Source organism: Nicotiana sylvestris, chromosome 7 (genome assembly GCF_000393655.2).
Source record: "Nicotiana sylvestris chromosome 7, ASM39365v2, whole genome shotgun sequence".
Taxonomy (NCBI): Eukaryota; Viridiplantae; Streptophyta; class Magnoliopsida; order Solanales; family Solanaceae; genus Nicotiana; species Nicotiana sylvestris.
Genome location: NC_091063.1, coordinates 7,737,550 through 7,755,114, shown reverse-complemented (window position 1 = coordinate 7,755,114; position 17,565 = coordinate 7,737,550). Strand labels below are relative to the sequence as shown.

The 17,565-nt window shown below is 37.2% G+C and overlaps 1 protein-coding gene across 1 annotated transcript; it reads left to right on the top strand.

Annotated features, from left to right (window-relative positions):
• The first annotated feature begins 8,010 nt into the window (after positions 1 to 8,010).
• LOC104236135 (ATP-dependent DNA helicase Q-like 3) lies at positions 8,011 to 17,316 on the top strand. The gene is made up of 20 exons (XM_009790014.2): positions 8,011 to 8,087; positions 8,707 to 8,871; positions 9,166 to 9,273; positions 9,402 to 9,409; positions 9,497 to 9,580; positions 10,850 to 10,990; positions 11,073 to 11,107; positions 12,028 to 12,111; positions 12,527 to 12,615; positions 13,196 to 13,348; positions 13,424 to 13,520; positions 13,709 to 13,712; positions 13,820 to 13,969; positions 14,069 to 14,161; positions 14,280 to 14,345; positions 14,448 to 14,581; positions 15,222 to 15,316; positions 15,437 to 15,564; positions 16,484 to 16,590; positions 16,700 to 17,316. The coding sequence occupies exons 2-20, from the start codon at positions 8,721 to 8,723 to the stop codon at positions 17,151 to 17,153; spliced, it is 2,181 nt and encodes a 726-aa protein (XP_009788316.1). The 5' UTR covers positions 8,011 to 8,087; positions 8,707 to 8,720; the 3' UTR covers positions 17,154 to 17,316.
• Positions 17,317 to 17,565: the final 249 nt, after the last annotated feature.

Below are 17,565 nucleotides of genomic sequence, written 5' to 3'. Positions count from 1 at the left end.
AAGGCACACGCCGGAGCCATTAAGGACGCTACAAGAAAGTCGGACCTTTTCAAGGTAAGGCAGAAAGACAACGAGATGCTCAGGGAATTCATATATCGATTCCAAATAAAATGAATGGATTTGCCACCGGTCACCGATGATTGGGCTGTTCAAGCTTTTACTCAAGGTCTCAACGCTCGGAGTTCCATAGCTGCACAACAGTCGAAGCAGAATTTGATCGAATATCCAACTATCACTTGGGCCGATGTACATAATCAATATCAGTCGAAGATTAGGGTCGAGGATTGTCACACCTCCTTTTTCGCCCACACCTCCGGGAAAGGGTGTATAAGGGAGTTTTTCCAATTTAAGTGACAATCGAAACGGGATTATTTTATTTAAAATTCAGAGTCGCCACTTGGGAGATTTATGGTGTCCCAAGTCACCAGTTTAAATCCCGAATCGAGGAAAAAATTGACTCTGTTTAACAGTCCGCGAACCAGAACCCGAGTAAGGAATTTTGTTAACCCGGGAGAAGGTATTAGGCATTCCCGGGTTCCGTGGTTCTAGCACGGTCGCTCAACTGTCATATTCGACTTATATATATCTGATTTTAATACATTTTGAACCTTTGTGCAAATTTTAACTTTTAGCCGCTTTTATTATTATTATTTTAAAAGAGAATTACAACGTTGTTAAAGCACGTCTCGAACCACGTCACATAAATACACCCGTAGTTTTTAACATATTTAACGTCGTTGAGATTTGATTTGGGTCACATAAATGCGCACCCGAATTTAGAAAATTAATTTTATTAAATATGCGCCTAAAGAGACTATCGTGTTATTAAATTCGGTGAAGGCCGTGGATATTCGCTAAACGGCCTCTCCCGAAAGCTAGATAGTTATTAAAAATAGAGGGCCTCGCCGCTTGTACATTTTATTTTGGCAAGGCACGCCTCTTTTATTTTTAAAAGGACATTCCTAAAGTGTCTACATTTTATATTTAAGTTTATCTCTAAAATAAAATAGAAAAATCATAGTTAATTACATGCTTGAAAAGGCCATCACTTATTTATCGGATTAAAGCAAACGCAACCGGAAAATTGCAATCAAACTTGCGTAAAAGGAGATTATTTCATGCCTTATTCTATAGGCCAATACTACTGAAATTGAAATTATAAATAAATACGGAATTGACAAACAATATATATATTCAAAAGAAACTAATTATCCTATAACTAATTTAAACCCACACTGTTAGATGAAATGAAACGTTGGAACTAATTGTTTTCAATTACTTGAAACTAAGCCAAACTTAATTACTAATGATTACGAAAGTTTACTTAAGCTTGATCATTAACTTAAATAACCTGTTGGATTAGTGTTCTTAGCATTACTACATTGAATCGCACTTCAAATATATCAAGCCTACGGATTATACGAAATTACTAACCAATTATATTTGCCTAACACTTACGGATCTTTGTTACTAACAAGATCCAAAAAAAAAAAATCACAAACTTCAAGTTACTTCTATTCCAATATTCACAAGTTCAAAGCTAGATTTTACCAACCAATTAAATCGATTCACCACATTAACTAATTACCAATTCGAGTTGGATGTGATTCTGAAGCTACATTTTTTTAAATATATGAATTAGCAAAACTAAAATTGATAACTATGCAATTCTTACAGAAATACGTCCAATAGTTCAACAATCTAACAATTCTGCTCAAATTAAACATGCATACTGTATTGACTAATATTCACGTCATTTCAAGGATCTTAGGTCTGTATCTAACGTTATGCCCTATCTAGCTGTTAATCAGTGATCTTACAAAAATAGTTTTAATACTACATGCCTCTACCTTTCATACAACATGAAACACATAACTAATATCTAACTACAATACAATTATTCTATAGTTAAATACAGAAATCTTCTGTCCATTTTATTTCAACTTCAATAATCAAACATCGAGGTGATTCAAAGTAGTGTACCTGATAATAGAACAGAAGAAAAAAGTGAGGATTAGTAGATCAGTAGCAGACAACAGCAACAATAACCAACAAGCAACTTAAAACCAACGGAACAAAATCCGTCAACCAGCAGTCCCGAGAACCAATGGAGCAAAACCCTGAAATAGCAATAAAACAGTAACAGATGTCCAATAGCACACTTCAGGAAATACTACTTGAAAACCAACAATGCCAAACAATTATTTTAGTTTGAAAGTCAGCCTATTTCAACTTTAAAATTACTGAATTCTGATGATAAAATCCAGCAGGTTTTTAACTTGAACTATGAATGTTTTCCTTTCTTCAAAGTTTCGCTTTCATTCACTCTTAAACTCTCCAAAATTCCTCTCCTTTCTCTGAAAAAATGTCCCCCTCTTATACAGACATGCCTTACCTTTTAAACCTACTGCCCGACCCCCCTTTCTCCCACTAAATCTGAAATTTTTCACTTAAAATCCACTAAGGAAAACTTTTCCTTATTTTCAACCCCCCCCCCTCCCCCATTCCCTTTTGTTCCCCATTACCACAATAATTTATAGACACCAACATCCCACTAACAAAACACTAACATTAACATATTATTCTAACTGTTTCATTCCCAAATCACCCCTGAAACCACTTAATATTACTGCCCCCCTTAATACAACTATTCAAATATATTAAAACTTTTGATTCTAAAATCTGCTCAACTAACAATTAACTAAAACTAATTTGATTAACAGCTATAACCAATTCTCCTAACAAACTGAATGATTAAGGTTGAATTCCAATTGACACAAATGAACTGAATTTAAATCATATTAACACCACACAGAACTCAGCAGAACCATTAACATTGAAACTGAAAATTGAACTAAAAATGAACATGAATATAGGTAACATGAATGCAGGTTCATTGTCAGCCTATTGACAATGCCCTGAAGCTAAATGTCCACAGATCAAGCACACACAACATTCGACCTAATCATTTTACGAAACTACTGATAAAACTTGACTTAATCGATGATAACTGATTAAACGATTGCCTACAACAATTGACAACAATTACTCAGAAATAGACAACATTCAAGTAACAATGACAAGAACATGGACAGGGACTAACAGGAAACTAATTAATCGACGCAACTTATTAATCGATTATACATACACAATTGGTAACAACAAACAAAATCAAACATACAAACAAAGTGATTCATGGCTTTGGACAAAACAGGGGACTTATGAAACTAATTATCGACAATATTAATCAAATCGAATGTGTAGTTTATAACAGGTACAATTAATCAACAAACAGAAAAATCGACCAAATAAAAAGGTCACTAGAGATAAGAAGATGAATTGATAAAGAATGGAAAAATCAACAAAACAAAACTAAACAGATACACAGATAAAAAATAACATGAACACATAACAAGGGAAAAAGATAAATACCTCAGAACATCAGAACTATACTGACCCAGGCTCGAACTCGGACTCGGACACTTTAAGGTCGAACAGACCTTAGTCGAAGTGTTCTCAACTGAGAACACTTCGATTAAGGTCGATTAGACCCAAAATCCTCACTTAATTTGGATGGATTCCATGATTCGGAATTTCTAGGGTTCCTGGTTTTCGATTTAGGGTTCGAACGTTTTTAGGCAGATTTGAACGGAACCAAAGTCATTTATGGTATGAGGGAGATCTGGGGTTTGCCTAGTATGAATTTGGAGTGGATTGGGGTAGGTTCATGTTTGGCTCGAATCTTCAAATGAAGATTCGAGGAGTTTCAGGAAGATTCGAGCCAGATGGTTAACATATTTGGAGCAAGGGTGGTCTGATGGTCTTATGGTGTTGATTTGGTGACCGGCGGCGTTGTTGCCGCCGGGTTTTAGGCAGTGGGGTGTCATGGAGGCTAGGGTTTCGGTGAGGGGTGTTTGGTTCAGTCTCTGAGTTGAGACGATGAACAGGAAGACGAGGGAGGGTGTTTGGTTAGGGGGGCTGGGGTAGGAGGTTGAGTTTATATAGGGGCGAGGTTGTTTGATCTTGGCCGTTCGATCAAGCACGATCGACGTCCTGGATCGTTTCATTTAATGGCACGACACCGTTTGGTCTCTATACGAAATTGGGCCGACCTTGGGTGAAAATGGGTCGGGTATAGAGGAGGCCTTGAGGCCGTTGGATCAAGATAGATGAACGGCTCAGAACTGATCACCTAGAATGACGTCGTTTCAATTATGCAGGGGCTGAACAAGACCGTTTGATTGAAACAAATCAACGGCCCAGATTTGAGACTCAGAAACGACGTCGTTCGAGTCTTCTGAGGGACTGGCTGAAATGGACCAGGTCTTTTGAATGTTTGGGCCTGATTTTTGGTCTAAAATTTTGGCCCAAATCCGATTTGCCTTATATTTTGAACTCTTTTCATTTTCTTCTTTTAATTAATAATTAACAAAAATTCTAAAAATAAATTGTAAAACCAAAATTAAACTACAAAATATTAATTAACTCTTAACAACAATTAGCACACAAGTTAAAACATTTAATTAAAATAAAATCACACGATGGCACACTTTAAATGACATAAAATAGACTAAATGCATATTTTTGTGATTTTCTTCTTTTAAAACCAAATTATGGTTCGATTAGTTCCTAAATGCACAATCAAATCCTAAATATGCATGCAACATATTTTTGTTTTTGTATTTTAATTAATTAAAACAGGATAAACATTCACAGATAAAAACACAAATAATTATCCAAAAATGCCACGCAAATTCTAAAAATTGTACACCAAGGAAAATTGTTTTAATTTTCGATTTCTTTTGGAGTAGTTTTTTCGTGAAGCAAAAATCACGTGCTCACAAGGATGATCAACTGGGGGCTCCTCCTGGGTCAGTTTATCCTAGCAGGCTCGTGGATAGAGTTAAAAGGGATATCGACTGAGAGCCAAGGTCGAATAGGGATCAATACCAACCGTGTAATGGAGACTGTAGAGGCACCGGATCTAGGCGAAATTTTGCATGGAATGAGAAGAGAAATGATCGAGGTCAAAGTTCACGGGGACTCATGAGCAAGGGGTTTCGACAGGGATGCTGGTCCCAAAGAAGCACCGCGATTATCGGAATATAACTTCAACGTAGATGTATCCGCTATCGTATCGGCCATCGGACGTATCAAAGATACCATATGGTCTCGACCTCTGTAGACCGATCCGGCCCAGTGAAATCCAAACCAAATATGCAAGAATCATGGTACCCATGGCCATAAAATAAAAGATTGTAGACAACTAAGGGATGAAGTAGCCGATTATTCAACGAGGGGCACCTTCGGGAATCCTTAAGTGATCGGGCCAAGAATCACTTCAAAAACAGAGATTTAAACAGACAGAACGAGCAAGAAGAGCCATAACAAGTGATTCACATGGTCATTGGATGGGTCTATAATCCTCAAGGACCACTATTTAAACGCACCAAGGTCGATCACAAGGGAGAAGCGAACTCGGGATTACTTACTAGAAGGGACCTTCCTAGTCTTTCAATGACAAGTATACAGAAGGGATCGAATAACCCTACAACGATGCACTGGTAATATATGTACTTATGAATAAGACTCAAGATAAAATTGTGTTGATTGATCCAGGTAGCTCGGCCAACATAATTCGATCGAGGGTCGTAGAACAGATCGGCCTACAATATCAAGTTGTACCCGCGGCCTGAGTTCTAAACGGCTTCAATATGGCGTGTGAAACTACCAAAGGCGAGATAACTTTGCTAGTAAATGTGGCTGGTACCATCCAAGAAACGAAGTTCCATGTGATTGAGAGCGATATGAGGTATAATGCCTAATTCGGGAGACGTGGATCCATAACATGAGGGCAGTGCCTTCAACCCTTCACCAGGTTCTGAAGTTCCCAACACTAGAGGGAGTCAAAACAGTCTACGGGGAGCAACCCACCGCCAAGAAAATGTTTGCCATCAACAAAGTGACACCGATATCGGCGCTCTCGTCAATGAAAAGGTCAAGTTCGGAGGGAAAGCATGAGGTTAAATAACAACCACGAACACCGGCCTCGACCCAATCGGAGAAGTAGGGGATTGACGAGGATGATGACTATGGGGTCCCTCGATCTTTCATTGTCCTCGATGATTCCGATGCCACCAAGCCAACGGTCGAAGATCTGGAGCAAATCACATTGGCCGAATATCAGCCTGAGCGAAAAGTATACCCGGGCACGGGGCTAGCCCCCGGGATCAGGGGAAAACTTATTCAATTCCTTAAAGCTAACATGAATTTCTTTGCTTGGTCCCGTCTCGATATGACATGGATTACATCGGAAATCACCACTCATAAACTAAGCCTGGATCCAAAGTTCCATCCGATGAAGCAAAAAAGAAGACCCCAATCCGCGGTCAAACATGTTTTCATCAAGGATGGGGTAACCAAACTTCTTAAAATAGGATCCATTCGGGAAGTAAAATATCCCGACTGGTTAGCAAACGTAGTAATACTCCCCAAGAAGGGGAATAAACTTAGAATGTGCGTAGACTATAAAGACCTGAATAAAGCATGTCCCAAGAATTCTTTTCCTTTGCCTAACATCAATCGCATGATCGATGCCACGGTCGGCCACAAGATCCTTAGTTTTCTCGATGCCTACTCTGGGTACAACCAAATACAGATAAACCTTGAAGAACAGGAAAAGACCTCGTTTATTACTAAGTACGACACTTATTGCTATAATTTAATGCCATTCAGACTAAAAAAGGCTGGTGCAACTTATCAACGCCTAGTAAACTGGATGTTCGAAGAATAAATAAGAAAATCAATGGAGGTTTATATTGATGACATATTAGTTAAGTCCCTGCGAACAGATGACCATTTGAAGCATTTGCAGGAAACTTTCAATATACCGAAAAGGTACAACATAAAGCTCAACCTAGAAAAATATGCATTCAGGGTCAGCTCATGCAAGTTTCTTGGCTTCATGATATCCAATCGAGAAATCGATATCAACCCCGATAAAATCAAAGCTAATGAGGACATCACAGTAGTGGACAACGTAAAAATCGTGCAAAGGTTAACTGCGTGCATAGCTACCCTGGGACGATTCTACTCGAGATCATCAGAAAAGAGTCACTGATTCTTCTTGTTACTGAAGAAGAAGAACAACTTCACGTGGACTCTGGAATACCAATAGGCCTTGGAAGAACAAAAATGGTACTTATCGAGCTCGCCACTGCTTCACACGCCAAAGGCGGACGAGCAACTTTACTTGTATTTAGCAGTATCGGAGGTCGTGGTGAGTGGAGTCTTGGTCCAAGAAGAACAAGGTACACAATTCCCTATCTATTATGTTAGTCGGACCTTAGGTGAGGCGGAAACCAGGTATCACCACCTAAAAAAATTGGCGCTCGCCTTGATAAGCACCTCTAGGAAACTAAAACCATACTTTCAATGTCATCCTATATGTGTAGTGACAGCTTATCCATTTCGAAATATTTTGCATAAGCCCATACTTCTCATGCTAATGGAGGAAGCCATATCAAGATATATTTAGACCTTTTTAATTATTTAGAAGTATATCTAAGATTTTCAATTGCTCAGTCGCATGCTAAACAATAACAATAATAGCATACGCAGTGTAGTTTCATAAGTAGAGTCTGGGAAAGGTAGAGAGTACGCATACCTTACCCATACCTTTAAGAAGGTAAAGAGACTATTTTTTCAGTATACCCTCGGCTCAGGAAAGATAAGTCACCTGCTAAACCGTTGATAATTATTTCAAGGTCCTTATTCAAATTACAATTTGCTATTGTTAAATTTAAAACTAAATTCAAAATATTCTACTCTCACTTTTTAGTTTGTCCTAACTTTAGGGGTTGTAATTGGAAATAACCGTTTTCAAGGGACCAAGTTGCCCTCGGGGGACAAAGCCAGCTATACTGAAATTCCAATTGTCTAAAGTACCCCTGATTAATAGCCGAATTACAAATCACAACCCTTGTTTCAAATTCCCCATTTCTTCCATTCTCATTTATATATATACTCTCCGTTTTCCCGGCAAAACCCTCCGTTCGGCTTCTTTTGCTGGAGTTTATCTAATCAAGGTTCAGTTTCATCTCATGCAAATTGATGTTTGAATTATCCATTACGATCTTCTGATTATCATTTACACTTCAATAATTTTTGTTTGTCCATTTATTAGTTCTTTAGAATCTATATAGAATTTTAATGTCTCATTTCGATGTAGTGCTATTTTCTAGCTCTTCTACTAGGCATTGCCTGAGTGTTTCTATTTCATTTAAAAATTGTGCGTTTTGCGCAGAGGCGGAGTCCGTATTTCAATATTATGGGTTTGAAATTCTAATCATTTTAGGTTACTAGGTTCTAAGTTAATAATTTATACATATTTAATATACTTTTTAAGACAAATACGTGGTTCGAACCAAAACTAATGGGTTCGACCGAACCTGCTCCCAGCACTCTAGCTCCGCCCTTGGTTTTGCGTGCTTGTAGTGTGTGTGTGTGTATTGGTGCTGTCTGTTATTGCCCAATATGAGGTGAATAATTTCACAGTTACAATTTTGGGCATTTTAGGGTTTATTTCAAAATAAATAAATAAATAAATAAATATGGGGGTATTCGGGCTAGCTCCACAGTGAATTTTATGGGCAAGAGTATTAAGATACAAGACAAGTTGTAATAAAGCACTGGGTGTTGTTGCAGGTTTGGTGGTGGAAATGAAGAAATCACCATTACCACTACAAAGTAATTGTGGACCTCAGAAGCAGGTGATTGGGAAGGAAGCTTTAGTCAAGCTTTTGAGATGGCACTTTGGACATTCCAATTTCAGGGGGAAACAATTGGATGCTATTGAAGCTGTTTTATCAGGTAAGGTTCTTTTCACATTCGCAAAGTTGAGCATCTTTTTGCATTGAGTTAGAAAACCATGATTTTTGTGGTATAATATTATAGTTATAGAATTTCTACCTTAAGCATTTTCTTGTGTGTGGCATTCGTTTTGTACTCATTGTACTCTTTTTATTTTGGTTGTATTCCTTCTGGTTCTTAGTTTTCTCTTACTAATCTTTTTGTTTTCTGCTGGTTAAGTATGGTTTTATCATTTGGGATGTAGTGTGATCTGATATCTCTCTACTGTGCTAATAATATGTGAAAATTACACAGGAAGGGATTGCTTTTGCCTTATGCCAACTGGTGGAGGGAAGTCCATGTGCTATCAGATCCCCGCTTTGGCAAAACCAGGAATTGTGCTTGTTGTTAGCCCTTTGATAGGTGCTTTCTATTATCTTTTTTTGGCTTTACCTTATGAAGAAAGCACAAGCTATACTATTTTTCTCGTTCACTTGCAAATTATAGTACACATTACTGACTCCTTTCATCGTTTTGCCATTTGTTCTCAGCTCTCATGGTAAGTATGATATAAGAATCTTGCTTCTGGTTTTATGTTTATTTACTTTCATAGTTTTGTCTTCTAATTTTCCCTTTTCTTGCTTAGGAAAATCAAGTGTCAACATTGAAAGAAAAAGGGATTCCTGCTGAATTTCTTTCATCAACCCAGACAGTACAAGTGAAAAATAAGGTAAATAGGGATAAGTTAATACATTCGTAGAGATATTTCAAGTCTAAGCTTCTGAAGCGTGGTCAAGTTATTGTGGGAGTGAGATTAGTGACTGATAGTTGATTTTGAAAATACTCTTTCGATAAAAATTATGTTTTTATCTACAATCTCATGCCAGTTTCATAATAGTCAAAACAAAGTTATTTGTAGTCTGTATGAACCTTCTGATACATTACATTATAATGGAGAAAAGAGAGGTGTAGCTTACGGTTGAGGCTTTATAGTGCTGCTGATTTCTTGAGTCCTTTAATCAGCATGATTGACAGGGATCACTTTCTTCCTATCCCATTTGCCTAGATATTTGATCATTTTCCATCAACTTATATTGAACACATGCTTTTGGGATGTGCTAAGATGATTGGAATTTAGTGTCAGGAAGACCAAGATATACAAAGGATTAGTAATTTAGGTTATGTGCTTAAGTGATACTGTTTTCAGTAACGATGTGATGTTTATCCCCTTACACTGACCTGTCAACCATTATTTTTATTTTTATACTTCAGCAATATACAAGCCAATTACCTTATTAAATTCGTCTGCAGTTACACAATAATCCCTAAAATGGGACAGGTGGAGTATGAGTCCTGGTTGATTATGACCTTAGCCGTGAGCTCTCTTTTCCTTTAGAAGTTCAGTTATTTGCATGTTCATATCTCTTTATGCTTGAAAAAGCACTCGTAGGGGTGATTTTGCGAATACAATTTCTGGGAAATCCTTTAGTATCAGTCATGTGTTGAAGTTTTCTTAAGGGGATAAACTAAAGGAATTAAAAGATATATCTTCTGAGAGTTTCCACTTTCCTTTTGTTTTTCCCTCTTTTAAACATATCTAACCTTACTTATGAGAAGTGACGGGCCACTTTAGAAGATACAGGGCGGCTTTCTTGTAGTAGTAGTGAACATCTGTCCTCACATCCATCTTTGGAGTAAGCTACTCTGTTATAACCACTTCTGTAACCATAATACGAGCTTGCTGTTTTTGAGTGTTTGGACAGGTCATTTAATTTCCTTATCATCCACCTCATACCTTTAAGGATGATTGCTCTATTTTATTGGTGTCGATTCAAAAGTTCCATGTGCGTTTCATAAGGTTCACTATAAAGGTGCCCTAGAGGTATCAGTCATCAACGATTTGAAGTGTGGCCAATGCTTTTAAACGCATTTCAGACCGTGGACCGAAACATAAGGGTCCAACACATGTATATAACTGCATTTTCTTCTTGAATCTTAGATATACGAGGACCTGGAATCTGGGAAGCCAGCTGTAAGGTTACTGTATGTGACACCAGAACTAATTGCAACATCCGGATTTATGTCAAAGCTGACAAAGATTCATGCCAGAGGATTGCTGAATCTCATTGCCATTGATGAGGTTTAACTCCATCTCCATTTACTTCTGTCAGAAGTTTCTCTTACTATTTATCTGTTAATATCATTCCTTTAAAAAAATCCAGGCACATTGCATCTCTACCTGGGGCCATGACTTTAGGTGAATTCCCAATCCACATATGTCTCCTTCTATCGTGGTTGTTGGTAGTTGCGATTAATTTAATACACTCTTTTGTCCTTTTTGGCTAATATAAGGTTTATTTTATGGACATGTTATGGGCTTTATTAATGGTTCTCTGAGCTTGTAAATTAGAATAATTTTCCCATGATAGTATGTTCCAATATAAAAAATAGATTTTAAGATCATTTTTCTGGAACATCCAGTGCCACTGTACTCTTTGTGTTAAATGCCTGAGACATCTCACCTCCTTTCTCATCCTCAAATTTTGCATGTTCAAGTGCATTGGAAAAAAACACAACAAAGGTTATGCCATTTAGTGCTTTCTTTGATGCTTGCATTCTAGTTCCAAAATGACACTTTCCAATCCAAAGGCCCATTGGCCTTACCGTTATAATGTGCATATACTCATTTCAAGTGGGATCTTTAGCTTAATGTTACTACTCACTATTATCCTTTCTACCTTTTAGCTATAACTGCTTGCGTTTGGACATAAATTTCGTTGAAACTTGAAAAAAGTGTTTTTGAAGTTGCGTTGAAAAATAATTTTTGGAAGTTGAAGTTGTGTTTGGACATGCATTTTATTTGGAAAAAAAGTTGAAGTTTTGTGAGCGGAAGAAAAAAATTCACCCAAAAACTGCCCTAAATCAATTTTGGGGAACTTGATTTTTTTTTTCTCAAAAAACTGATCATATTCCATGAACAAACAATGTTTTCAATTTTTTTTTTTGAAAAAGGTAGCCAAAATCTATGGCCAAACGGGAAGTTTCCTATATTGGAGCTGTCATTTCTCTTTGATTCTTCAACTTTTAACTTCTTATCTTCATTTTCTTTTATTAAGTTTATGCATTTAATCCTTGCATAATTCTTTTGGTCCCTTGACTTTTTCTCCTCCCATTTAGGCCTAGCTATCGGAAGCTTTCCTCCCTGAGAAGTCACCTATCAAATATACCAGTATTAGCTTTGACAGCAACTGCTGTCCCTAAGTAAGTTTGCTTATGTGCATTTTGCTAGAGAAGGAAGTACACTCAGACCTCTCTATAACAACATCCTTATATAACAATACTTCACTATAAAAGCCAAGTTTTTCCGGAACCAAATTTCATGTTATGTTATAATATATGTTCTATATAACAGCACTTCGCTATAACATCCAAAAATATTCGAAACAAACGAGGCTGTTATAGAGAGGTTTGACTGTAATTACGATTTATGTCAATGAAGATCAATCTCATTGTAACAGGAATTATATGTGATCTTACTTCCTCTGGCTTTTTCTTTCCCCCTGCCAAATATAATTTTAACGATTTTCTAATTAACAGTTCCTTGCTGCTTATTTTGAAATGATCATTGAAGAACCATGCTCTGTTCATTTTCTCGGACCTTTTCCTTTCTCTGCAGAGTTCAGAAAGATGTCATAGAATCATTGAATTTGCAAAGCCCTCTAGTCTTGAAATCGTCGTTCAACCGGCCAAATATCTATTATGAAGGTCAGCTCCAAGGATCTCTATTCCTTGACAAAGTGCAAATGTTTTGATATGTAATTAATGAACAGCCAGTCACCAATCAATTTCTTTGACTGCCAACTCTTAAATCTATGAGGAATCAGCTTTCAACAGTATATAGTACAATTCATTTTTTTGCTTTTACTTCTTTAAATTTTCTTCTGGCTTTTAAAAACTGAGGGGAAGGGGGATTCAAAATGGCCATATATGATTCTGTAGCTTTTAGTTTAAAATCATGGGACCAAATGCTGTGTAAACCTAATTTGCTGCATTTATCCTTTATATGTTGTATGCAGCTGTGTGTATCAGATAAAATATCTATGGTCATTTATATGCTCTAAATTCTGGGGAAATCATGTATCCTATTACCTTTAACTATCAGGTTATGTACCGTGTCACTCATCACTCTTTTAAGTATCAGGTTATTTACTGTATCATTCATGAGTCATCACCATACTATACCTCAAACTTTTCTATTGGGGCCTACTTTTAACTATCAGGTTATCTACCGTATCTGTCATCACTTTTGCGATTACATACCTGATCATATATCTCTATTTTGCAGTTCGCTATAAAGACCTTTTAGATGATCCATATGATGATGTGTGTAAATTACTAAAATCTTGTGGAAATGTTTGCGCCATTATTTACTGCCTGGAACGTACTATGTGTGATGATCTTGCGATCCATCTAACCAGCAGCGGCATTTCTTGTGCGGGTAAGGAATGGCTCAGTTAAATTCTATGCAATTGTCTTTAATGCGTTTTACTGATGTACATTGCCTTACTACTAGCATATCATGCCGGGTTGAACAGTAAAATGCGGAGCTCTGTCTTAGATGACTGGATTTCTTCAAAAACACAAGTGGTGGTAGCAACTGTAGCTTTTGGGTAAGAGTTCTCTTGCAGAAACAGATAATTCTTTAAGTAGCCTCTAAGCAATGGATTTGAGTCACATGATTCTCTATACTTCCCGTTCCTTCTGATTCGGGGTGTCTTGCCTTTCTGTTTTATTGCTTCTGGAAAACAATGGAGCACCTGAGGCACAAACAACTGCTGAGATCTTGATTCCATTGCAGGATGGTATGCATGTAATAGCTCAAAATATCTTGATTCCATTTTCCAGGATAACTGTTGATAGCAATCTTGACAACGATTATACAGAGCTTATATGTTTTTCATTATTATAGGGTATAGATAGAAAGGATGTCAGAGTGGTCTGTCACTTCAATATTCCCAAGTCAATGGAAGGCTTCTATCAAGAGTCAGGTAGAGCTGGACGTGATCAGTTGCCTTCCAGAAGTGTACTGTATTATGGAATGGACGACCGTAGGAAAATGGTTGAATCACCTAAACTGAGTTGATTTTTCCTTTTAATCTTTCTTTCTCAATCTTGCTACTAGTATTTGAATTAGTCACATGTTGTAACCATATTGCAGGAGTTTATCTTACGTAATACTAAAAGGAATAAGGATGACTCCTCAAGTTTGCAAGATAAATCCTCTAAGAAGTCCCTTGACGACTTCAACCAGGTCCCTTTTTCTTTTGTAAACTCAAATTTAATTTTTTTGATGAGCTTTTCATACATTATAACTAACATGATTCTTCTTGCATTGACTTTATATAATCTTGTCTATGAAATGCGTTCAGATGGTTGAGTATTGTGAAGGGTCTGGCTGTCGTAGGAAAATGATACTTGAAAGCTTTGGAGAGATGGTATATTCATCGTGATTATTAACAGTCCTTTTCAAATGGTAACTGCAAGATGATGTTTTTAATGTCTTATGTACATCATGTTTGTATTGTCTTTAAAAGTAGGTACCTGCTTCTTTATGTGAAAAATCGTGCGATGTGTGCAAGCATCCTAATCTAGTTACAAGTTACTTGGAGCAACTTAAAACTGCAACTGCTTTTCGTCAGCGAACTGGATCTTCAAGAATATATATGACCAGGTATCTTGTTTTGCATTCATCTCACTGCTGAAACATGGATTACCACTTTAATTGGGATCTGCTGCATTTCCTATCATCTTCACTAAATGCTCATTGCTTCATATGTGCCAAATGGAAATCTATACTTCTGCAAGGTAAATCAACATATAGTGAATACGATCTCATGTTACATGGTAGAAGATAAAACTCTGCTTGTTAAAGAACATCCAGTGGGTGAGTCTACTAGATTTTAGTCTATTGCTGTTGCTCAATAGTTCTAGGATATATACTAGCCTCAGATACTGCTATACATATTGGAAACTAGAACATCACCTTTGAAGCCCCGTCTATATATGGTGTCACCCAAGAGCACCATAAGGTACATACAGAACAATATCGTCTAATACAGATGAAGGAAAATCAAATGTGCCACACTATGTACAGGGGCATAGAAGAACTGTGCACCTGACTAATTTGTTTCATGTTCTAGTGAACACCGAGTTTGAATTCACCTCAAATTTGCCTTAAATATAAAACACTGCTTCTTCGGTATGAGAATCTGCTTATTTGTCGCTTGCACTATAAAAATTATAAACTTCTTATGAAACTGTTGAGCAGTTAGGCATAGTGGGAGTTTTTCTTCTTACTATATCCTTTTCAGCGGTTCAAGTTTCAATGCCGAAGGACAAATGTCAGAATTCTGGAATCGTGATGTTGAAGCTAGTGGGTCAGAAGAAGATATATCTGAATCCGATGGTATGTACATTGATTACTGAGGTTTTTGGGTCCCATTCACTGAAACCACTTGGAAGCTTTCTTGTCTTGTTTCCTTTCTTGATTTTCAATCTTGGCTAAGTCGGAATTACTTATATTTAGATGCTCTGGATGCTGCAAAGAATGCCGCTTCATCAAAAACATCTGCAAAACTCAAGCTGCAAGATAAAATTGATATGCTGCAGCGTGCAGAAGAGAATTATTATCAGAACAAAAGCCGTGATAAGCAGGTGCTTTTTAAAGTCTTTTTGGTAATAAATACATTTTGGTTGAATTGACAGGGTGTTCTTAGTTTACATGTTGAAGTACTTCTCATTCACTGGGTTGCATTACGATTTCACAATGCACAAAGTCAAATCATCCTTCTACAAAGAACTTGGAAAATTCTGCAGTTTTTGCTTGATTTCTTTTCTGTTTTAAGCTATATAATTGGATTTTCAGTGATGGAAAGGGAAGTAACAAAGTTCAACTTGTGAAATCCGTTTGTGCTAACTCTGAATTCGGTTAGGTCCATTCACTAACTTATCTACTGCTTGTGTTCAAGGTTATAACTGGCAGAAACTATACTAAAAGTGCTTATGGGTCATTCGAGCGATGGTGGCTTCTTTGTTTCTGAACTTAGTTTTGGTAGGAAGTACTGCTATATTGAAAACAAATGTATTGGAGCATCTCTCATGTCAATTAGCACTTTCTGGAGCATTTTCGCAAAATTTAAAGTATTTATAACCAAAAGCTCCATTCTTAATATAAATCCTAGTCTCTGTAGCATACACATTTTCCTTTCCTTTAATTTCATGACTGTAAACACCAGTTAATTTTGTTTAACTTGATATTTTTACCCTTTTATGTTCCTTTGAATTTCTGTTATTAAGGTAGTATTAATTAAACGTGTCCATAATGTTGATACTTTTTTCAACTGGCCTTGTTGGTTTTCATTTCTCCTGGTCCCAATATGTCATTGTTGAGAACCATAAATGAAAGCATTCTTTGTGTGTATGTGTGTGTGTGGGAGGGGGGGGGGGGGCTTTAACAATGAGGAAAATGGCATATGCCAGCACTCTCTTCTATGCTACCTCTTTTAACCCCAACCAAATTTGGCATAACTAACATTTGTCTGCATATGATAACATTTTGTTTTACTAATAATAGGTTAATAAACATGACAAGAATGCCATAGCTGAAACACTCAGGCAAGCAGGCAAGCAGAGATTGTTAAATGCAATAAAGCAAAGCCAGCAGCTGGTCAGTGATTCAAGGTATGTGAGTTTTCTGTATTATCCTTCAGAATTTGTAGCTAAAAGGGGTTTCTTCTCATATAAAAACTCTGCTCTCTCATCACCTTTCTTACTGGCTGCCTATTTGCAGGATTGACGTTGATAAATCTGCAGTTTCCCTTGAAAATGAATGTTATAAGAAGTATGGGAAAAGTGGAAAATCTTTCTATTTATCACAAATGGCAAGTACAGCTCGGTGGCTTTCTACAGCAGGTCCTACGGAATTAGTCAATAAGCTCGGCAGCTCTACTCCTGAGAATGTAACTTTCACACCTAACTGCTCTCCGGCATTATCAAATCCTTTGGTGCCTGTATCACCAAAGGCTAGCGACAAAAAAATCCATGATAACGCTGGATCAGAAGATCCAATAAGGCCATCAGTCTCACCCTTACATGGATCCGCGAGTTCAGAGTTACCACCTATCCTGTCTTTCTCTCAGTTTATCAACAGCGGGAAGGCAAAGGGAAACAGTGCATCAGTCTCAAAGAGGGACTCACCAGATACAGGTAAAAAGAACTTAGAGAAGAGGATGAGATCTCAATAGACTTTTGATTTTTCAGAAATCTGGCAGATTTTTGGCAGAGTAAATTCCTGTATATTAAGCACAATTTTCTTTGCATTTTCCTGTAACTTACATTCTGTTTGGAGGAGGCTTTCATTTGATGACTAGTAGTCTTAGAATAAATTAAGTCCACTTTTCATTTTCAGATGACTAGCCTTGTAGACCTGATGAACTACTTTGCTTTACCAACGAGGGTTGTAGTGGAATGGTAAGTACTCCTTAATACTTAACCAGAGGTCTCGGGTTCGAGCTCTGGGTATGGAGTCGCCTTTGCTAAGAAGCGCTTTACCCAATGTAGAACTTTCCGGTTAGTCGGGTCCCAATGCGGGTATCAGACACCGGGTGGGAAACCCAAAAAAAAATACTTTGCTTTTAATGAATAAACTAAAAAAAA

Bases quoted from the DNA above. Each gene is read 5' to 3' on its own strand.
- LOC104236135 (XM_009790014.2), top strand. From the start codon at position 8,721: ATGAAGAAATCACCATTACCACTACAAAGTAATTGTGGACCTCAGAAG. The intron at 11,108-12,027 runs GTGAATTCCCAA...CCTCCCATTTAG, and splicing joins ACCTGGGGCCATGACTTTAG to GCCTAGCTATCGGAAGCTTT. The intron at 14,162-14,279 runs GTCCCTTTTTCT...AAATGCGTTCAG, and splicing joins CCCTTGACGACTTCAACCAG to ATGGTTGAGTATTGTGAAGG.